We start from the raw sequence: 23,831 nt of genomic DNA on the forward strand, positions 1-23,831 counted from the left end.
GCCCAGAGGCCAATAACGTCGATTTTCGTTCACACTAACCGTAATCCGATATGTTAATATCGAATTTAGCGCTACTCCTCTCGTCGGGGAGGAGTACAGAAATCGATTTAAAGAGCCCTTTATATCGATATAAAGGGCGTTGTAGTGTGGACGGGTACAGCATTAAATCGATTTAACGCTCTTTAAATCGATTTAAACGCGTAGTGTAGACCAGGCCTTAGTTCTTACCACTGCCCTATTATAGGAGCTATTTTCCCAGCATGCCCTTTCTGGATACTGGCATGTGCCTCTTAAATTACAAGCAGCTGTAACCCCAAAGTGGCCATTTCACCATACATGGTTGGTTCTTGTATCTCCCTTTCTTCCAGATGAAGAATTGACTTTTTTCAACTCCAGTTACATTTTCTGCTTATGTCTCAAGATGTCAAGTTTGTCATGTGCAGAAACTGGGGCCTTTACTGCACAAATTACCCTATTTGCATTTTTTTCTTTCTAAAATCCCATTATAAAAATATAGTGAAGCAGTATGCAGTGGGCAATGTTTAAAGAAGACAGAACTCTACCCTGGGTTGATGGTGGGAGAATCTCTTTTCTTTTTCTTCTTGTGGGGATGGTGTTTTCCCTGTGGCTCCTTCTTGGACCAGCTGCATTTTACACTTACACTTTGCAGTGCCTTTTCAGTTTGCTCCCTGCTCTAAGAGAAAAGGACCCTGCTGTTATTGAAGCACCACCTGCTTAGCCTAAGCCCAGGTAAAGCAGATGTAGTGGTAATCAATTCTCTTTCCTCACGCTTCCACAGTGGTGGGAGACCATGGGGCAGAGAGAATTCAGTGACCCCACAGTCTGTGTTGAAAAATACATGAGACTTGTCCATAGAGAAGGCAATTTAAGTACCACAACCTTTGTATGAATTGCAGTAAAAGTCACACAGAAGTCATTAAATCAGCAAGTTTCAGGGGTTAGTGTCAGTAAAAATGCCAGATTTTGTGATTTTGCCGCAGTTTATAAAAGTGGTGAATCTGAATGGATTGTGCCCAACATGTTACTGTTGGCTCTCACAAGTTGTCTCTCCCCCCCCTCACCCCCCACACCCCCCAGTGTGGGTCTTAGCATGTTTTAGCCGTTTAGGATTAGAAAGCTCTTTGATTCTCTGGTCTCACGTCCCCCACACAAATTTTCGTCTAGCTCTTTATTTCCTCAGAATATATTTTCTCATTGCTTAGTGGCTCAGTCCTCTCAAGAGACTTTATGTGTTGTTTGTTGTAGCATTCTCAGAATTGTTTGTTTTGTTTTACACAGTGATTCTGCTAGTTATACACTAATTACAAAGCAAAATAGATATTAACATAATAATTAACTTTACAGTACATCCTCTTTGTAGTTTTTCAGAAGTTTTGACCTCTTGGCCACCTGACAAGACTCCTCTCAGCCTTGATTGAATTAGGGGACACCCTGCTTTGAAATGAAATTAAAATTCTGATTAGTTGCTTTCTTCCTTGGTTTCATTCACTCTTAAACTTGCTTTTCTCTTTTAATTGAAAAATGTTAAAAGTGAAGTAACAGTCAAGGAAAGATGAATTAATCACATTCCAGACAGCATTGTTGTATGTTAAAAAATAATTGCTCATATTTATCAATGTTGCTTATGCATGAACTAGTTTTACTTTAGCAATAGTCTTCTCAAATTAGTGTTAATACAAATGAAGTGTCAATTTTTATATAAACATTATAATTTAAATAACATAAGTTCACCTTATCTTTGGTACTTTCCTGAAGGAAACTATTTGCTCCTTGCTGTGGGAAGTCTGGTTTATTTGTCTGTGCCTTATGCTTGGATAGGTTACCGAGGTTACCAAAATTGACTTTGCTAGTATTTCAGAGTCCAATTTACTGCACTGGGATCACCCAAAGCCCAGTTCCTTCATGATAACACTGCGTCATGCACCTGCTGCTTGGGTGTGCATATGCCTGCTGTGTTTTTGTTTTTCACCACCTTCCTTGATTTAAAGCAGTGGTTCTCAACTCGCAACCCATTCAGCACACAGCCCATGTGACATCCTCAGGGCCATACAAGTACACCGCTACCTCAATATAACGCCACCCGATATAACACAAATTTGGATATAACGCGGTAAAGCAGTGCTCTAGGGGGGGCAGGGCTGCGCACTCTGGTGGATCAAAGCAAGTTCAATATAACACGGTTTCACCTATAACACAGTAAGATTTTTTGGCACCCAAGGACAGCGTTATATCGAGGTAGAGGTGTAGTATATATAGAGTGTGTGGATGCAGCCCACATAACACATAGAGACCTGCATATGAGGTCCACAGTGGTAAATAGATTGAGAACCACTGATTTCAAGGCTTTGAGTCAGATCCTCAGGTGATAGGAATGGGCATAGCTCTGTTGAAGTCAGTGGAGGTACAATGATGTACAGCAGCTGAAGATCTGGCCATCAATATCAATGTAATCATTCTGTGACAGCCACTTACAAGGAATACAGAAACTTGACTTTCAAAAAAGCCTTCTTTAGGGCTTACTCTGTTTGACAACTGATGCAGTTGTATGGTCAGTCCAACAATCGTGCTTTATTACAGAAGAGCCATTATCTGATGCTTTGGTCTTAGGGTGTTGAATGTGGCCCTCTAAGACTAGGAAATCATAATGAAAGGTTTCAATTTAAACTTCTTTTCATTACAGTGTTTTTTGGCTGGGAAAACTGTTTCTGGTTATCAAGGTTAACTTTTTCCTTTACAGTTAAAAAAGGGCAACTATTCCAGTGTTCACTTTTGTTTTAAGTGGTGATCATAATTAATATTTATTATTATTTTGCCTTACCATAATGTCTCTGTGTCCCAGTTATGGACCAGGATCCTGTTGTGCAAACACAGAACAAAAGGGTAGTCTCTGTCCCAAAGAGCTTGCAGTCTAATGCTTTCACGTTGCCAAATGTTGCGTGTTGTTTTATTTGGGGTCATTTTGAAAATGTGTGTTTGGTTCTTTTTACAACTCGTTATGCTGTTCATTTACCATTTGCTTTTTTAAAAAACCTTGTTTTCTAGCAAGAAGTTGAGAAGTTTACAGACCTAGAGAAACTCTACCTCTACCTTCAATTGCCTTCGGGTCCCAGCAATGGAGAGAAAAGGTGTGTGGGTGTGGGTGTTTAATATTAATATTGGTATAGTTCCCATGAGATTTCTTTTTCCCATCAAACACACATTTATCTACTGTTTCTGGAAACAGTAACATTTCTTTTTTTTTCTTTTCTTTCTTTTTTTTTAAGGAAAAGTGTCTTTAATATTTTCAGAGAACTAGTTCTTCAGTAAATCTGAACGTTGGGAACCCTTGATGCATAATAACAAATCTGACAATATAAGCTTTGCATGGTAGGATGTTTGAGGAAGTGCTTTTGACTGGGAGTCTGATTATTGACCAAGTCTGACTGTTGCCTCAATTTTTATATAATGGAGGTATAATATAGCACTTAAAGTATTACTATAGGAAAGAATGATTATTACTTCATGGTAGGTCCGACAGTATTTGTTCATTTAGGTCCTTACCATCTCTGAAATCACTCCATATCTGACACTTGTAATGATTAATCGTTTCCCCCTCATACCAATATCCAGAACAAGTGTTTTTTATTAGAGCTGATTGAAATTTCCCATATTTTAACTACTCATGTTTTTTTTAATTATGAAGAATTTAAGGAAGAATCTCGCCTTCCATTATAGGCCATACTGTGATCCACTTTTAACTTCACCAAAACAATCAATCCACTTGAAAGTGTATAGGCAGGAACTTATGCCAGGACAGACATTTCTGGGAAGTTTGAGGCAAATTGTAAAATGCATTTGGGAGACGAGGGATGACCATAACCTTTCAGATATGATGGGCTACATGAAGTTCTTCATTCTATATGTCTCCAGTGCAGACCGTACAAAGTCTAAAGCATCAATTAGGGGAACCACATTAGAGATCCAGAAGGTGCTACAGTTCTTTATACTCAGTGGTTCCATTCTGCTTGACTGATGGGTTACCTTGCATTACAGCTTTCCCATCAGTTTGCCCACTAGACTGGACTCACAGAAACCTATTTCAGGAATGCAGTAAATTGTCCTTTCTTTAATGTTGTTTTCATTATGTGTCATATCCTGACCCTGATTTATACAATAGTAAGGGGCATGAAAGCTCCTTATGCTCATATAAAGTGGGAGTGCATTGGGAAGACCAGCCCAACAAGAAACCCTTCATGCCCTGTTAGGATATCAGGGAGACATTGTACATATAGTGGAGGAGAGGTGCAATGGCTGGGACAACATCAGAGGTATGGTACTTGAACCTGTCTGAAATGTCCCTTTCTCCCTCCCACCTCCCCTACTCTATATTGAAACTGGGGTTCTGTGGATGCATACATGAATAGATTTGTATGAATGGCTTTGTAAGGATGATCAAAATTCTGCTTTTGTTTATCCCTACTGTTATTCAGCAAAAACAGCTCATAGATGAGACATTATGGAGTAGATTTTAAGAACTGCGCTTACGGGATGCCTGCACAGGAACTCCTGTTTGTCCATGATTTCTTTCCATCTGAATCTTTTCAGCCCATTTGAACACTTAGCTCGGCTAATTGAAGAAGAGCTATAGAGTACATTGTCTTCATCAGAACTATTTCTGTTTTCACTTAGCGATCAGATCTCGATGTCATCAAGCCGTGCTCAGCAAATGCATGCATTTTCTTGGATTCGGAATACCTTGGAGGAGCACCCAGAGACGTCCCTTCCCAAACAGGAAGTTTATGATGAGTACAAGTGAGAGCTGCTAAATTGAATCTATACATCTAGTTGTAGCAATGCATAAAGAGTAGTGTACACAGTACAGATATTTAACCAGATGCTACAATTGCTTCCTTTATAAGCAGAGGCTTGAACTGCCTTGACTAAAGTATAGTTAAATATGGTGAGGGTTAGAACTTAAAATCTGACATTGTTTATGTTGACAATGAGGTTTAAATGAGAGGAACTGTGGATGAAATCCTGGGCCTACTGAAATCAGTGGGAGTTTTGCCATTGACTTTTGTAGGGCCAGGATTTCACCATCAATGCAGAACAATAAAGAAGTGAAATCTTTTTTCTGCAGTTTCAGACTTTGAGGAAGGAAGTTGTTAATGTTTTTATAAAATGAAATGTAAATAATAATCTGGATATTAAACATGCTCAAATTAGAGTACAATGTACACAGAAAAGCCCTGCTTCCTGAGACTCTACTCTTTTGTTCAGGTGGAGCCAGTTACAGGCTTGGGACCTAAAAATGCATTTAATTAAAACATGTCAAAATTAGTGACCAGAGTTTACTTAACTCAGAGAATGGGCGAGTCAGACATTATTCCATTGACACATATATGTCTGTCTTGTATGTCTCAGTGCCTTAGTTCGTATTCCTGGTAATAAAGGCATATATGACCAGCTCCTGTGCATTAACATAATGTCTGAGGATGCACTAACTACAGTGATGCAACTGTTACTGTATTCAGTATTTGCACTATTGAAAGTAAGATCATAATTTTAAACTGCAGATTAAATAAATCTAAAGTTAAAAAACTTTTGAAAACATAAGGACTTAAATGAATATTATTTATGTTATGATAGAAAAAGAGGATTTGAGTACAGAATACTAATAATATCTTGCATTAAATTTATATTGTCCCTTTGCAAACTGTGTACATACATCACCACTGAAATGCAGTGATTTCTTACATGCAAGATTATGGCAACTAACCAATGCCCAACACATTGCACAACAGGGCAAATGGGGGAGTTTTTGTCAAGCAGATGGGAGTAAACCATAACTTCAAAGTGTTAAGAGATCGTAAAGCCCGGATAATACATTGGGTAAGACTGGTCAACCAAAAGACCACATCACACAAAGTCAACTGCATGAAAGTCACTTTATCTGCATCAGGAGGATGAAGGGCTGAATCGACCTTACTGGGGTTTGAACAAGTTATTGTAGATATTTCAAAACTAAGATTTAGTCCACTAAATGATCCCCTCTGGAATAATACACGAAATCTTGTGTCTGTCACAGAGAATGAGCCCTCATGCAGTAAGCCTGTTTCCGAGAGATTGCAGTATATCATAATGGTCATAGAATTGGTAACCAAGTCAGCACACGTTTGTGTTCAGTTAGATCTCAAAGCTACCATATAGCTAGGAAAGAGATGAGGATTGGAGCAGTCAGACAAGAGTTGGCTCTGAATGCATTTAAAACCAAAATCCAAAAAATTAATCAGTTCAAAAAAACATGGCCCAATTTCTTGAAGATGATTTTGAATAAAGAATTACGGTGTGGTATTAACAGTTTCAGCTTCCAAATGATTACAGAAAAGTGCAAGGTGCTTAGTACTTAGCTCACAGACGATGCGCAGTGCTATGACCAGATTTCCTCTGCAGTGTGTATATACATCACCTTAATTAATGCTGTCTGGCAGAGTTACTTGCTCCAACTGAGTTGAAATGTGGTGGTATTAGCTTGCCTGGAGTTGCTGAACACGCGCACACACACCTAGTTCTGAAATCTCACCATCAACTCAAGTTGTGACGTAGGCTCGAAACATAACCAATAGTGCAAGTATGTTGAACTAACCAATCACAGAGCAGTCAGTTACATATACACACAGCAACAAAGGCAACAGCAGCTGGTGCACAAGAAAAAACTGTAAGCGTTATTCTTAAATATATTTCTTATTAAATAATTTATAGCCTGGTTCAGCAACAAATCTGCTTGGCTTCCATGCTGTGCCAAGCTACAGATGCCCAGAAAAATAATCATCTACAGATTGTGTAGTGTGAAACTTGAACAGATTTTCTGTGTAGCTACATCAAGCCTTTGTGTATTGTTTTTTTCCCCTCACAAAATAAGGATGGTGAGGAAATATCTGGGAAAATATCAAATATTTGTAATCTGTTCTCCTTTTAAAGCATCTGTTCTCTTTTAAAAACATTTAGCTTCCATGAATATTTTTGAGTTACCCTCGTGCATGAAAAGGAGAATAGACACAGGGTAGGAGGTGGTGGGAAATGGCATATAAATAGTAGCATTAGTTCTGATAAGACATTTCTCCCTTCTTAGGGGGGATTAAGACATCTCAAAACCTACTTTTGTCTATGTCACTCATGAATTGTTGTTTTCATCCTCCACCTGTGAAGACAGATGTTGTTTGGAGTTCACAATGAGCACTTTATACACACAAATAAGAAAATATGGAGGGGTCATATGTCCATCAGAGGCTAACGAGACTTTTGAGGAGTTGCACCATAAACCTAACACTTAAATTCCTGCTGTAAATATCAGTCAGAAATTCTTTTTTGTAGTTTTAAAGAAATACCGAATTTCTGCTTCAACTGTGATGTGGTGGTTTTAACCTGTTTTATTACAATATAGTTTGGATTCCAAGCATTTGAAATGTTACAGGCAGAAGCACAGAATCTACCCAAATCCAGCATAGACAAATTTTACTTATGTTGCCTCCCTCTTCAAGTTTCAATGCAGTTTTATCTGTACACTAATTCTTCCTTTCTATATGTATTTACTTCTCTTCATGGTTTTATAAGTTGGGTGTCTAGGAAGAGATTTGTATTTTGTGATTAGATAGAAGTGGCTACACTCATCTTGCCTTTAACGTGGTAAAATAAATGAAAATTAAATTATAAAATAAAATAGTAGCAGCTCTGGAAGGTTAAGAACTTGCAGTTTAATTCCTGATATGAGGTGGTTCACAGGGACAGATACACTCTCACTGGCATTAGGAGATGCAGTTTGCACCAACCATCATAAGCAAAGCCCCCTATGCCCCAGAAGGCTTTAACACCAGGGACGGTGAGCCTCCCTTCAGGTTTACGCCAGGGAGATACAGCTTTAAAATGTGCTGGGGACTGCATGGTATGCACTTGGGATGCACAGAATAAATGCATCCCCTTATCAAGTCCCCTCACCATTCTGTTTGACACACCCATCCAGCAAAGAGGAGTTTTGTTGATGCAACTTCTTCCCAGCAGTAAGGATTTTCTACCTGGGCCTATGCCATCAGAAACCAGTGTAGATCCTAGATAAATTTAGTGCATAGAGTGCAATCCTGCAGCTGTTACTCAGGCAAGACTCCCATCTGCCCGAGTAAGGGCTTAATGGGCAAAGTCATGTCTGCACGGCTTCAACTGATGAGAAAATCTTTCAAGAAGAAAATTAAAGATGGCACATGTTGCTGCACTGATTTCTAGCTCTGTCTGGGCTCTGCTGTAAGACTTCTTGCTGCCACTGTGATGATCTGAGATAAATGTATCAGATTATTCAAATATTTGAGGTAATGGAGCTAATTGTTCATTTAAGTTTCCCTGATAGAGTTGGTAAATTTTGATCAGAAGTTCTTTAGTTTCCATCTTCCTCCTGTAAATTATTAATCACTACTTCACTGTCTGTAGAGAGCAACCACTTGATCTGTAGACAGTGTGTTGTAAATGTTAAAGATCTCAAGCAGTGAGTTAGAAAAGGAAGACTCAGGAACTAGAATAGAAGAGACTGAGTGCTGAAAACTCAGCTAGATTGACACGGATTGGCAAATGTGTTGAGCGTTACGCATTTTCTTTGTTTCATACACACTATAGTATTGGCTGATACTTTCTATGATGGGTGTGATGGGGCTGCTAGGGGCCCAGTCAACCCTGCCCCATAACACTTAAGCAGGTGTCAGGCTGGGAGAGGAGCTAAAAAGAGAGAAATGCCTGTCTGGGAAGGAGAACGGATCTTGAGCTCTCACTAGGAGAGAGAAGGTTGGCTGGGCCAGGAACTGGGGTAGATTGTTGCGTATTGGGTCCTCCCTGAGGGAAGGGAAGATTTTACATTTCTTACTGTTTATTTTGGACTTTGGGTACACTGGAAGGGGTGGAACTATTACATGACCTAGCTGGAGGGCTAAATCGCCTCAACCCAGAAGGTGTTGGAGTCTGGGTAGAGCAGTGGAAGAGTGAGAGGGAAACGGAGGCAGAGCCACTGCCCCATTGTACCATGCTACAAGAAGGCATGTACTTTTCTTTCAAGGAAATAAAAAAAAAAAGTTCAAAAGAATATATAGTGCAGTCCCCTAAAACTGAAACCAATTGGATGTACCTTTACAGGGAATCTTTCTGTAAAGTCTTGTCTTTATTGGCCTTTATTTTATTAATTTATTTTATGTTCCAAGTAATTTAAATTTTATGTCTTAAGTGCATATTTAGATTGTAGGTCTCAGAGAAAAAGTGCTTTATTCTGAGGGCTTGTCAACATGGTGCCTTAGTCTGTATCAGATGGGGTGTAAATTCTAATGGGTTCTTAATGTCCCACACTAACGGGCCTATATGGACTCTGCTGGCATGCACTAAAAGTTCTCCAGTGTGTGTTCATGTAGTCTCGTTTCAAATAGTACTGCATTAATGCACACCAGGGAGCTTTTAGTGTGATCCAGCAGGGTCCAGATGGACCAGTTAGTGTGCAACTGCTGGTGCGTGTTAGAATTTACACTCCTGTTGGTGTTGATTAAGGCAGTGTGGAGCTAAACCCTGAGTCAACCTTACTTTGGATAGTGTAGGGAGGCCCTTTGCAAAGGAAAGTACTCAAGACTCCAGTATCTTTACCATCTCTGATTTGGACACCCCCCACCCCCATTTGCTTTCATTTCAACCTGTCCTTCATGCAAGCACAAAAGCTTCTGGGCATATCAAAGCCCACCAACGTGCCAAGAGTCCAACAAGCAGAGAGGGGAGCCATTAAGAAAAGACATTTGGTGCATGGCGCTGAGTCAGCATGAGACCACAGAGACCGCGTGAGGCTTTTCCAGGCTGAGCTTGGAGGAGGGGTTGCAAATGCCGTGGAATGGTCTGTCTGTAAATTTAAATTACATGATAAAATAGTAGTCGCTCAAAAAGGTCACAAGCTTGCAGGAGCTTCCAGCCTCGACCCAGGGAACCCTAGAAAGCTGTGTAGATTTGTGGCTGCTGCTAAGTACTTGTTAGAAACAGACCTGCTATTCTTGGTGGTTGCATATTTTTCTTTTCTTTTTCCCCTTAGAGTGAAAATTTTCATTTTAAAATAAGTGAGCGATAAGGTCCCAAGCCCAGTGCTTGCTAGTTTAAGTGGGTTTTATTTGTACCATTCAACTTCAAACAAGGATTTTCAACATTCACTCTCTCAGTTCTCACTAACTACATCAAAGAAACTGTAGAGTACACCCAGATGTGTGCTACGGAGATGATGCTTTGTACTGCAACTGAAAGCCAGAATACAACTGGCATCAGCTAGCTGTATTACCATACCTTTTGAGAGCCCCTAGAGTCAAGTCACAGTCCAGTGGAGGCTGGTGACATCTGAAAATGGATAGGTGAAACTGGCAAAGGTCCTTTCAGAGACAATTTACAGCAGAAGGTAAATCTGCTCCTGAAGCCATGTCTACACTAGAAACTTTGCCTTATGATCTTGATTGGGAAAGCTCCAAGATTCCTGATTGGGCCTCAGCCCCTATGTAAGCCAGGGGAGGAAACAGGAAGTTATTCATACAGCTGGGGTTCACTTGACATGGTCCACAGGTCTGGTGGTTTACCTGTTCCTGCCTTCTGATCCTGACATCCTGGTGTCCTGACTCAGCCAGACTCTTAGTAACTACCTCCTGGTTCCTGCCCTCCAGTTCCATCACCCGAACGTGACCTCGTATCCTGACTCAGACTGACTCTTGATCTCTGCCCTCTGGTTTGTCTCTTGATTCTGATCTCCTGGTGTTCCAGTCTAGACTGATCCCTCATAATTGGCTCCTGGACTCTGTTTGCATCTAACTCCTAGGCAAGGCCACCCACTTCCCAGCCCTGACACAGAAGCATGGAGCCCGCACAGCTAGGTAGTTATTGTCATGAACGCTGCAAACACAAGACAACAATGCTCTGGTATTTGCAAATCTGCAGGAGGTACCTCAGCAACACTGGACATGGCTATTTCTTTGAGGCACACAATGAAAAACAATTCAGATTTGTTGATGACGTTCATGGAGCAACTGCAGATGATGGAATGCTGCTTGGGTCCAAGAAACAAGCATTGACTGGTGGGATCACATCGTAATGCAGGTTGGGGAGGCTGCGAAGTACCTGCAGAACTTTCAGAGGAGAGAGGCCACATTCCAGGATTTGTGTGCCAGACTCGCTCCAGCCCTCCCGTGCAGGGGCACTAGAGTGAGAGCTGTACTGACCGTTGACAAATGAATGGTGATTGCATTGTGGAAGCTTGCAACCACAGATTGCTACCAGTCTATTCTGTTAATTTATTGTTTTTTAATAGTACTGTAATGTTTGGCATTGTTTTTGGTACACAATCTTTTTTTTGTCTTTTGGAAATAAATTCATCTTTAATACTTGATAACATATACTTGATAACACAATGCCTAGTGCTACTCAAAGCACATAGCTTCACATTCAGTGACCCCAAAGAGTATTTTTGTCAAGTATATGCTGGGATCATTGATGCTTGCAAAGTTGCTATTGAACAGAAGTTTTCAACAGAAAGCTTTACATTTGCTGTAAAATTGGAGAAGATTATAACTGATGCAGCAAATGCCTTGAAACAGGACATTGTCCCAATATGTGAAGCTTTCCATGGTGACATTAACATAAATATATGGAGATATACCTATCTCATAGAACTGGAAGGGATCCCAAAAGGTCATTGAGTCCAGCCCCCTGCCTTCACTAGCGGAACCAAGTGCTGATTTTTGCCCCAGATCCCTAAGTGACCCCCTCAAGGATTGAGCTCACAACCCTGGGTTTAGCAAGACAATGCGCAAACCACTGAGCTATCTCCCCCTCTTTAGTTCATAGGGTTCGACAGGACCTCAGGAGGTCATCTAGTCCAACCCCCTGCTCAAAGCAGGACCAATCCCCAGACACATTTTTGCCCCAGATCCCTAAATGGACCCCTCAAGGATTGAACTCACAACCTTGGATTTAGCAGGCCAATGCTCAAACCACTGAGCTATCACTCCGATGGAGGAGCTATATTTTCCTTTAGAAATGTTGAGTGATATTTGCAGATTGAGAAATTGCCAGCTTAGTTCGGTGAGCAAAGAAGCAATTTCTAAAACAAAACGAAGGCTTGAGTGACATGTTGTCAGAAGTTACAATTCTCCTGAAATTATTCTACACAATTCTGACTACAGCCTGCACCCCTGAGCGATCATTCAATTGTGTGCGCCGACTGAAAAATTATTTCTGAACGACAGTGGGCCAAGAACGTCTAAATCACTTGGCATTTCTGCACGTTCCTAAGAACTCTACCTCTGAATTGCAAGGCATTCCAAGTCTCCTGGATGACCTCATTTCAAGAATCAAACAATGACTAAAAGTGTTTGCTGCCTCCTGAAGAACATCGCAAAAGAAGGGGCTATATTTGTTTTAATTTTAGAAAATATTTGCTTTTGAGGCTATTGACCCAAGAGTGCTTGGTTGTTTCTGTATTCAAAAGAGTATTAATAAAGTTGATATTCTTAGTTAAAAAAAATTTCTTACGATAGTGATATTGTGCAATAAAGAGAAACTGTTAAACGTTTACTGTTTCCAGTCCATTTTTACATTATTTTTAAAAACGTATATCGGCTTACAAGGCGGGGCGGGGGAGGACTTAGACCCATTCTGGGCACTACCAAAAATTATACAAACCTGCTGCCCCTATCTGCAGCATTTGTGTTTGCTGTCTGAGAAGCCCTATTCTGTCCTGGTGCACCTCCTTCTCCTTTTTCCTTCTGGAACTCCTGGGCCTTTCTTCTGTTCACTCTTTCCTTCTCCAGGCCTTCTGCTCACAGCCTGATGCAACACTAGCTTACAGGATCGCGATGAACATGCACTCCCTTGTCCTCTACTTTCCTCTTCATCATCAGGTTCGGTCGTGGAGGGGGCACCCCTCAAGGCCTCAACGGCAGCAGCTACTGATAAAACAGACAGACATAACGTTGTGTTTACAGTCACAATGGAAGGTGAAAGATAAGTTTCTGCACGCTCTTCCCCTATTCCCACAAGAGATTTAAATAAGACATTATTGATGCTTCAGCTTTGGCTTGCCTTTGCACAGCACTGCTTTCTGTATGGCTCACCTTGGGTGAGAGGGGGAAGGAATTAGGAAGGAATTGTTTGGTTGCAAACAACAATGAAAGGCCGGCCCCTGTTTCCATGCTATGAATAACAGGAGAGTGTCACTGAATACTGGCACTGTTTTTAACTGGCAGTGGTGGTTTTAGCTGACATCTCTCAAAGACTGAGGATCACAAAGGCTAAGAGGAACACAGATGCTGGTGCTGCTGGCATCCCAAAGCTGCCCGGACCCCTGTGCTGCTAGCTTGTTTATTGCAGCGCTGCCTGCTGAAGTCTTCCTGGAGTCAGAGCCAGCCTTAGGGATGGGTGACATACATGACCACCCAAGGTGTTGTGGTCAGAGGGATGCCATGGTCATCCCTTCCCTCCTCCCCCCCTCCGCCCTCGAAACACACACACACAGCCAGCCCAAGGCCCCTTTAATTCCTGACCACAGGGCCCAGAGCCGGGGAGGGCCAGGGCTGGGGGCACCCCAACTAGGGACTCCTACTGTGTGACGGGCTCCGGCTGTTAATCCTGGCCCGGCTGGGGAGGGATGGGACTTCCTCTTCCCCTGCATGGGCTGCTCCTGCGGGCAGATCAGACCCATCTCCAGGAACCTTCTCTGGCTGCAGGAAGTTCTGCACCCTCCCTTCCCCGCCCCCAGCTTCCTGCCCCCATTGCTCCCCAACCATGCGGGGGGGTCACTGTAAGGGGAGCTGTCCCCATGTGTCCAACCCCCGTGCATCTGGACTCAGAATGCCATTTTCCCTAAGGCCAGCTCTGCACAGAGTGGTGTGGGAGAGTGTCCGACAGTGAGGGAAGAAATAAGGAAGCCACCCCTAGAAACCTTCAGGAGAGGATTTCAGATATCTCCATGGAAATTACATCCAGATCTCTCAGGAGGATACAAGGACATCCCTGTATACATACATAAACTTCTCTGCATGCCCCCACTTTCTCATTGCCTAATATTACAGGGGAATGAAGAGCAGATAATAACTCTACTTCTTTTCATATGAGTAAAACAGTGAAAAGTTGGTATCTGTGTCCTGCTAACTGAGGACAGGAGACATTCCAGAAGACTGGAAAAGGGCTTAAATTGCAGCCAGAGCAGTTTAGGTTGGACATTATGAAAAATTTCCTGTCAGGGTGGTTAAGTACTAGAATAAATTGCCTAGAGAGGTTGTGGAATCTCCATCGTTGGGGATTTTTAAGAGCAGGTTGGACAAACGCCTGTCAGGAATAGTCTAGATAATACTTAGTCTTGCCTTGAGTGCAGGGGACTGGACTAGATGACCTCTTGAGGTCCCATCCAGTTCTATGATTCTATGAGGATGAGCCAGGCACTAGTTTCACATTTAAACACTCTAAGGGAGAACGCATGCACGTGCTGTCTTGAGGTTCCTTTCCCCGGGATTGGGCTCTTCTGTGCTCAGGCTGAGGGAAGATCAAGTGCTCTCCTCTCCCCTCTTCTCCCCCCTGCAGCCGGCCTGAGCTGGGAGAGGAAGGGATGGGGCCAGAGCCTCTTCCAGCCACACTCTGGGACGCTGCCCAGTGCAGTGCAGTGTCCTGGCTGACTGGGAGAGTGCCTGGCTGAGGCAGCAGCAGGCTGCCCCTAACCCAGTCTCAGTTTCTGGGGACAGCAGCCAAGTGAGCCTGAGCCCCCATCCCCTCGAGCATGCTCAGAGTCAGCTCCTGTCCCCAGAAGCTTTGCCTGGGCAGGGAGCGGGCTGCCACCCCTCCCCAGCCAGGCTCTCTCTCAGCCAGCTACTGCTGCCCACAGAGCATGCTGGCTGGCTGGAGAGGGTCTCCAGGCAGCTTCATTAGTATGGACGGTCTGTGGCAGGCTGCCCACTTCGCCACATCATCTGCTTGGCTACAGAGGTCAGCAGGCTGGTGCTTAGCCAGCACTAGCAGCAGCTCAATGGCTTCTCCACACTCCTGCCAACCAATCTCTCTGCTCCTTCGTTACCTTGTTCCTGCAGCTCCTGCCTGGTACCCAGCCTTGCCTCTGTCCTGCCCCAGCCTTGAACCCTCCCCCCTTTGTCTGCTCTCCTGCTTGCTCCAGTTCCTCCTTCCAGTTTGACCTTTGGCTCTGGCTCCAGACTCTGGCTTGATCCTTGGTTCTGGTATCCATTTCCTGCCTTCCCATTTGACCCTTGACTTTGGTTCCAAACTACAGATGCCCGCTCCGACCACTAGGCTTGACACCCACTCTGACCACTAGGGTAGACTGCCTTTGTCCCAGTTGGCTGACACTACTCCAGGCAGGACCACGTCTGCAGTGCATAGGCAGCATGATTGATTGAGCTTTTGACCACAACGCAGAAGAGCTCCAAGCTGGGCAATCAGGAAAAGCCATTTCAAAAATATGCAAGCGTATAAAAGGGGGAGGGTGGCTTCCAGTCTCTGTGACCCTGGACAGTGGAAGTCACAATTGTGAGCAGAGTGGTCAGCGTCAGGCACTGTGGGGCAGCTGCTGGGTGACTATTATGATCAACATAGGTCAGGCAGCATCTACATTTGCCCTACATTGACTAGAGTATGTCAAGCATGCTTCAATGCTATTTGGGAAGGTGGTGTTACTGTGTCACTGCTTACGCTGGCAGGAGACAAATTTGAGTGTAGACAGGCACAAATAAGTAGTCAGAAGGTGATGTATGTCAGCCTAACTTTGTAGTGTAGACCAGGCTTTTGAGTAGTCACAAGAATTTTCTTGGACTCCCAGCACCTTGGTCTTTTATGTTTCCGCCATTCTCTTTCACCTAAATAAAGCAAAAAGCATGAGATGATCTTGTCCCAAGAGAAACCTACTAAAGAGGCCAACAAATCCTACAAGGCTGACCTCTCTGAATTTTACTGCAATTATCCCATCACTTTGGGGGAGTGTAGAAGGGGAAATGAAGATTATCTAGTGAGAGGACGCCTCAGTCGTGTGGTGGCAGAGGCTAACTGAATCCTCTAAGCTTCTCTGCTGGCTGCCTCCTCATGTCTGTATGGCGTGGGTTAAGTCATGCTGTGATTGTGACAGCAGCTGCAGAGGCGCTCAGTGGGGGCTAATGCTGTTGGTGCTCCTTTCTCCCTGTGTATCTCCCAGGGCAGATTACTGGATCTGGATACCCTCCACTCATGGAAATGGAGGTCATTATCTATCAGGCTTGTATATGCTCTGATCTCATAATGACAATGATGAAAAACACAAATAGCAGATATTTGTTCAATAATACATGGGACCTTGACTGTCGTAGGGCTGCTTTACATGTTTCCTCTCAGTTCTGTGGACTGATCACCTGCCTGCATTTTCCCCCATGTGTAAGGTGCTGGCCTGCCTCCCTAGTCCAGGAAGGACTTTTTACAGGCACCATTTTGTTCTCCAAACTTCTAACTTAGACAAAATAACAAACACAAAAACAGTTCCTCCACCCACTCTGTGCTGCAGTTCCCACAGGCCTGTCTCCTTTCCCATCTCCCTATTGTCATTCCCTCTCAACTGAGCTCTCTCAGCCCTTTATAGGGCTCACCTGACCCGTTCCCAGTTGGGTCTAATAAATTCAACAGATCTGAGTGGCCCAGGTCTCCTGGTCCTTAAAAGAGCAGGCCACCCTGTTATATTGACAGTGAAAATATGCTTTGCTTGTACCCCAACACCTCTACAAGGATCACATTAGTCATGATTTCAGGAGGGAGCCTTTGTCTGGTATATTGATATACAGAAAATCACTGATAATTAGTGCTATTACTATTCTTGCTGTAGCAGGTGGTACTGGGAATGAAACTCCAGTTTCTGGAGTGCTGTAGCATCTGTAAATCAGTTTCCCTAATCTATAGAATCATTGTGCTTTCTCTGTTTATTTTCAATTAGAAGGCTTTTTGTTAGATTCATAAAAGCTGAATTTTGCTAGTGTTCATGTGCTTTGTGCTGTTTAGTTAGAATAGCAGGCACTGTGGTTTGTGAAAAGGTGCTGTAAGTACATACAGATTTTTGCATTATCATTTAAGAACTTACTATGTGGATATGCTTCCAAAATAGCTTCCACTATTCCCTGTTTTAACATGGTTCTTATTTTCCAGAAAATTCACATTTTAGTTTGAAATGATCCATTCTTGTTCTTGTTCAAGGTCACATTTTTAGGGGGAGAGGTATGGATATTAGAGCAAAATTCCTTTAGCTTCTTTTCTGAGTGTTGGAGAAATGGAGAAAAGATACAACCATGCCTAGATCGGTATAGCTTATTTTCCTAAATGTACAGGAATATTCTATACAGATATAAGCATCTTTGAACCAATATAACTAGGCCACATTATGAGATTGCACTGCTTATCTTTTTCTAAACCAGTAATTGTAACAGTACCAAAACTCTATCTAGACCAGCCCTGGATATACAGGGGCCTGCCAAACCCATTTAACCAGTTTTAAACATATAGAAATGTGTCCACACAGGGATTTGCACCAGTTTTAACTAAACTGGCTTAATTAAACCAGGGCAAGTTTGTGTGAAGACAAACTCCTACAGGCTCTATGGCTCATTAGCTATTCCCCATTAGTGCTAATATCCCAGATGAGTTTATTAAATTAAGTTCTAACCTTTTTGAAGTGTTCACATGCAGGGTCTTCTACTCTCTTGACATATAGGCAAAATCTCTAACCTTCTGTTTTTCGACTATTCATACGTGGCCTCACACCTTGTTACACCCGAGCGATTTTAACCCATGTATTGGCCAGTCAGATTTCTTCCAAGCCACGTCTGAAATACATGTAATGAAACATGATGAAATAATAACCAAATTGTATAGCAAATCTTAACCATTCTCCAGATAATGTCACTGTGTATTAAATCTCCTCATGACTTGCCTTTGAACCTGAAAGAGTACAACACAGAAACAACTGTATTAATAGTTCTGTTTATGCATTTTTAATGTATTCAGTTCGTTGTGGATTGATTCATTAATGTTAAATGTGGTTCTAAATATGGATGGGTCTGAGGGTTTTTGGTTTTTTGTTTTGAAGCCTTTGATGGAAGTCTAATGTGTAGGATGGCCTTTTGCATTAATACAGTTTCATTCACATTTTCTTTCCCTCTCTTTCAGGAGCTATTGTGACAATCTTGGCTACCATCCTTTAAGTGCTGCTGACTTTGGAAAGATCATGAAAAATGTCTTTCCAAATATGAAGGCCCGCCGTCTGGGCACAAGAGGCAAATCAAAATATCCTTTGCTAGAATACTTTTCAGTAATCTCTTCTGTGCTTGTGTGAAGAACATCTGTTGTTGTAGCTCAACTATCAGCTAAATTTAGAAGTAAAATTAAATCAAGAAATGAAAACAATTTCCCCAAAGTGCTTTGTAGAATACTTGAAAATTTGTTAATCTTCTGTGTTAAGGTGTAAGAAAAGTCTTCAGACATTTTGTATCTGTTTGAGTTCATCTGATTCTAAATGTTTAGTTGTTCCTGTAGTTATTTACCTTGAAAAATAAAAAGATGGGTCTTAGATAAAACAACTTGCATTAGATCCATGCAATACCTTTTATGCCATAATAACACAAGTAAGGAGAATTATGATCTTAACTTCCTTGTCCTGTACCAGTGCAAATCAATAATGTGAGAAATTAAGATGACACCATTGATGCCTCTTAAGCCATATTAAATTGTTACTTAAAATTGCCACCTCTCACCCCACAGAAATGCTCAGGCTACATAGCACTTTTTTTTTTTTTGAGGGGGAGAGGAAGGTTAATTGTTGTTTAAAAGAGGAGAGGAATGAACTGGATGTCAGTGAGGAAGGAGTTCCGCATGCAAGAATCTACAAAAGCAATAACACAATTAACTGGGGACCTCAGATGTAACTTGGGATACCTGAAAGGATGATGTCAGAACACAAATATATATCTCTACTATAGACAGGGCTATGCACAGTTAAAGTCATTAAAAAAGCCAATAGGCCCAACCATATGTCCCTCCATCACTTAACAGACAGGCAGTGTGAAGAACTCAGATCAAGCATAGTATGAAAAAGTTTGCTCAAGCCAGTGAGGAAACATTGTGCTGCATTATCATGATGAGCAAGCTATGAAAAAGCCCTGTCAGGAAGGAATTGCAGTATTAAACCTAAAGGCCATGAGGACATGTGTTGGTGTTCCGAGTTGGTCTGACATAAGTAAGGGAGCAGCATGTATAGATTGTGTAACAGAAACACCTCTATTCCATCTTTAACAAGGTAAGGTGTTCCTGGAAAATCTGGTTGAAAACTACATCAAGTTATTTAATCTTACACATTACCTCTGAACAAGTCCACTCAGCAAGCAGAGACGTGAAGGCAATCAGAACTTGTATCTGTCAGGAAGAATTTTGTCTTCCTAAAGCTGAGGATCAGTCTGTGTATTGTGTATCTTTACATATGATGAAAGATGTGCTAATCATCTCAAATAAAGAGGAGGTGGCTCTGATGCATCCAGCTGGCAAAGTCAACCAATCATTCTTCCACATCTAAGATTGAGCATTCAGGCTCCATGGGGCAACAGATATGTAACTATAATTTGCATGCCCATGTCTTTAGAAATGAGATCATGAGAATGCCTCATAAATGTTGAGTCACATGGGAGATTGATCTCTGGAGGGTATGACATTTCACATTCCTCACTGGTGATCTACAGTTTTCTGTAACCACAGATTGACTCTTGTCCTCTTAAGGTCTTTATGACTTAAAACACTGGATGATATTGTCTATCTATGAAAGGCATGCATTGCATGCCCAAGGACCAGCTCTGCCTGTAGGATAATTCTGTCCAGCCCCTGAAGACTCATGGAACATGCGTTTTTAAATTTTTAATGGTAATAGTAATTAACGATTGGAACAATTTACCAAGGGTCATGGTGGATTCTCCATTACTGACAATTTTAAAATCAAGATTGGATGTTTTTCTACAAGAGCTGCTCTAGCAATTATTTTGCAAAAGGTTGAGGACCTGTGCTATACAGCAGGTCAAACTAGATCAATGGCTTTCAAACCTTTTTCCTGGGGACCCAGTTGAAGAAAATCGTTGATTCCTGTGACCCAACAGAGCTGGGGATGAGGAGTTTGGGGTGTGGGAGGGTCTTAGGGCTGGGGCAGAGGGTTGAGGTGCGGGAGTGAGGACTGCGGGGTGGGGTTAGAAATGAGGTGTTCAGGATGTGGGAGGGTGCTTTAGGGTGTGGGAGGGGGTTGGGGCTCTGGGTTGGGGATGCAGGCTTGGGGTGGGGTCGGGGATGAGGGGTTTGGGGTGCAGGAAGGGGTTTCGGGTGAGGGGGGCTCAGGGCAGGGGGTTGGGGCGCAGACTTACTTCTGGCAGCTCCCGGTCAGTGGCACAGCCATGGTGCAGAGGCAGGCTTCCCACCTGTCCTGGCACCGCGGAGCAGGCTGCACCCCAGAAGCAGTCAGCAGCGGGTCCAGCTCCTAGGCGGTGGTGTGCAACCAGCTCCACTGGCCCCCCTTCCTAGAAGCCAGACCCTTTGCTGGCTGCTCCCGGGGCACAGCACGGTGTTGGAACAGGTAGATACTAGTCTGCCTTAGCTGGGCAACACTGCCAATGGGACTTTTAACATCCCGGTTGACACTGCTGACCAGAGCCACTAGGATCCCTGGGTGCTGAGCAAGGCAACCCAATTCCTTACATGCCGGGTCGTGACCCGAACTTTGAAAAACACTGGACTAGATTTATCGCAGTGGACCCTTCTGACCTTGGAATCTGTGAATCTGTTAAAGGAGAGACTTCAGTGCTTAGTTGGTAGCAGTTAACTATATATGCCCTCTAGTTTAGAGAATCAGTGCTTCATGTAATAAGAAATTGGAAGATTATGAATAAGACAAATCATTCTCTTAACAACTCAGGATGATTAAAATATGGCCTTATCTTGTAAAGAGTTGTTAATCTACCAGAGAGAGGCATAAAAAGAACCAATGGCTGGAAGTTAAAACCAGGCAAATTCAAATTAGAAATAAGACACACATTTTTAACAAGGAGGGTGATTAACCATTGGGACCACCTACCCAGGGAAGTGGTGAATTCTCCATCTCTTGAGGTCTTCAGATTCAGACTGGATGCCTTACTGGGTACCCAAAAACAAGTACTTGGGCTCAATACAGGGGTAACTGGTTGAAATTCTTTGGCCTGTGTAATGCAGGAGGTCAAACTACATGATATAATGATCCCCTTTGGCCTTTAAATCCATGAAACATACCGAGGGCCTGCAAATTACAGCATTTAGGCAGACTGCTGTGCTCACATGGAACCAGTGCAGGACTGGGGTCCATAATTTACACTGTTTTGATTCCTGGCTTAACGTAAAGGATTTTTTAATGTAATGCCAACAAGTGTGGGGCCTGCATTTTGCTTTTGCTTATGAAGTCCATATTGGGAAAGCAGAAGAGTGTTTGAAAACGTGTGCCATTTTGTTACAAACCAAGGAGCAGAGAATATTTAGACCTTAATTTATGATCACATATTGCTACAGTGGACTGAGGAAGAAAGCTTTTGTGCATATGCCAACACTGCCCAACCTTGGCTTCCATAAAACTGGAGATGGGGTACAGTATCTACACATGTATTTGTGCAAACTAACTTTAACCATATTTTCTTTTAATATTTAACATTATTGAAACAAAAACATTTCCTAAGAAGTATACAACTAAAGTATACAACTAAAGAGCTGTATATATAATTATATATAATTTTTTTTTGTACAAAACTCTGAGATCCCAAAACAAGCCTAGTTGGATTTGCTTTAAACTTAAGTAACAATTGGAATGCGATTAACAAAAGTGATGATCTAATTTAGCAGCTCTTCGATGTGTTACCACCTACAAATTATTTGTTAAATTCATAATTCTCAGTGTATTTTTGCCTTCACTATAAAAAACCAAAAAGATCACTGTTAGGAAGGGAGCGGGAGTCACAGTGACACAAACATCTCCCAGATAACAGGTGGCATGCTAAATTGGTAGGCTCAGAAGAAAAGTAGCAAAACACTAAAAATGCTTTGCTAATTTTAGTTTGGCTTTTCATGCAAGGGGCATGGGATTGTGGGTAGTGAAAGTACCAGAATTACTCATGCAATATACTTCCAGAACTGCAATAGTAAAGTAACATAATGTCTCTGCGTGTGCACAAGCGGTAGGAAAATATTGATGTTTCATCTTGGATAATACTGATGTAGAATGTATAGATTTTTTTTAAATTAAGTCAATAAGTTCCATTTCTGTATCATTTGCTCTAGGGTTGTCATTGCTTTTTAATAACTAAGCTTTGCTTTTTCTTTGCATTAGTTGGATGGGTCAGATCCATCAGGGCAGCTACAGAGTGCTGATGAGGAAGTTATGTCGGCCGCCTGTCGACTTGTGTGCGAATGGGCCCAGAAAGTCCTAAGCCAGCCATTTGATTCAGTCTTGGATTTAGCTCGTTTCCTTGTCAAAAGTCACTACATCGGCACCAAATCAATGGCAGCTTTAACAGTAATGGCAGGGGCGCCAGCAGGTAATGGGTTAACTCTTATATCTGAACCTCTGGGATGGGTGATCTCTTATTTCAGAAGAAAATTAATGCATTTTGTGTAATGATGACTTTTTAAATTTAAATAGGAAGATCTGTTGGATGTCACCTGTTGGAATGTGGCCCAGTTGAGGAGTGGCTGAAAGATATGTTAGTCTGATGACCATTAGGCAATAGTATGAGTCCAGTCCCTAATGAGTAAGCATCCACATCGCTAACATCCTGGTTCCAGAAAGCTCCCATACCTTATGCATGTCCAGAATAGGGGTGGATTTAAACAAATATTAAAGTGCTTTGACTGAATCAGAGTCTAAATTGCTGACTTGGTTGGTTCCTGTTTTGGCTGGCTGAGCATGGAGACCTAGGGTTTGAAGTTGCAAAGCCCTGCAGTGGACTTGGAGGGCTGGAAAGGGAAGCTTGAATTGCCGTTGCCTATATTGTGCCTATTCTGTGACTTTAGTTTCACTGGCTTTTAAACTGGCTCCTTTCACCAGTGCCATAAGAGGGGAAAGTTAATATGACTATTTTTGCTGCAGTTGGGATTTTTATGTTTGTTAGTTGTAAGGAAAGGGAGTGGGGATGTCGAGTAAAATATTGTCACATCTGGTTGGAGCAGTTTACTACCTGGGAAAAGAGAGCAGCCTTTATATAAACTATTGTTTACATTCACTGGGATTATTCGGTGGGGACTGTGGAACCCTGATTGCTGCTCCAAAAGAACTACTACTCCAGAATCCAGCATCTGAACCACAGAGAAAGGAGGTGAAGGGAGGAATATTTGGCTACATTAATGTTAATTGTGACATTACACATGGTACAATCTGGAGTGATGGACAAATGTGTCCCCTCAATTCTTCTACCTGAGATGCCTTTTACACTGCTTCACTGTGAGAGCAGCCGCTCTTGGTTTGCCCACACACAGCCTCCAGCATGTAAATTGCTCATATACTTTGAGTGCTGTAGCCAGCCGCTCCTGAATTATATTACAGAGCAACACCAGCAAATTCCCAGTCCCAGACTTGTCCCCAGAAATGTGCATCCTGTATTGCCCAGTACCCTCTTTAACAATGCAAGCTTATGGAAAGTCCATCATTTTATTAATAGACAATGATAGGCACAAAACTTATCTCAAAGAGAGTTTCCCAGTAGGGTTGCCAACTTTCTAATTTCTGA

General features: G+C 42.3%; 1 protein-coding gene across 1 annotated transcript in view; it reads left to right on the forward strand.

Moving 5' to 3' along the window:
* Positions 1-23,831, forward strand: part of RFX7 (regulatory factor X7) — a 108,278-nt gene that overhangs the window by 65,969 nt on the left and 18,478 nt on the right. The window contains exons 3-7 of the mRNA XM_032777634.2: positions 3,064-3,146; positions 4,690-4,812; positions 18,226-18,342; positions 21,613-21,697; positions 22,436-22,643. Of these exons, the coding sequence (XP_032633525.1) occupies positions 3,064-3,146; positions 4,690-4,812; positions 18,226-18,342; positions 21,613-21,697; positions 22,436-22,643 (616 nt within the window). The remainder of the gene's footprint in view (positions 1-3,063; positions 3,147-4,689; positions 4,813-18,225; positions 18,343-21,612; positions 21,698-22,435; positions 22,644-23,831) is intronic.

Source organism: Chelonoidis abingdonii, chromosome 9 (assembly GCF_003597395.2).
Source record: "Chelonoidis abingdonii isolate Lonesome George chromosome 9, CheloAbing_2.0, whole genome shotgun sequence".
Lineage (NCBI taxonomy): Eukaryota > Metazoa > Chordata > Testudines > Testudinidae > Chelonoidis > Chelonoidis abingdonii.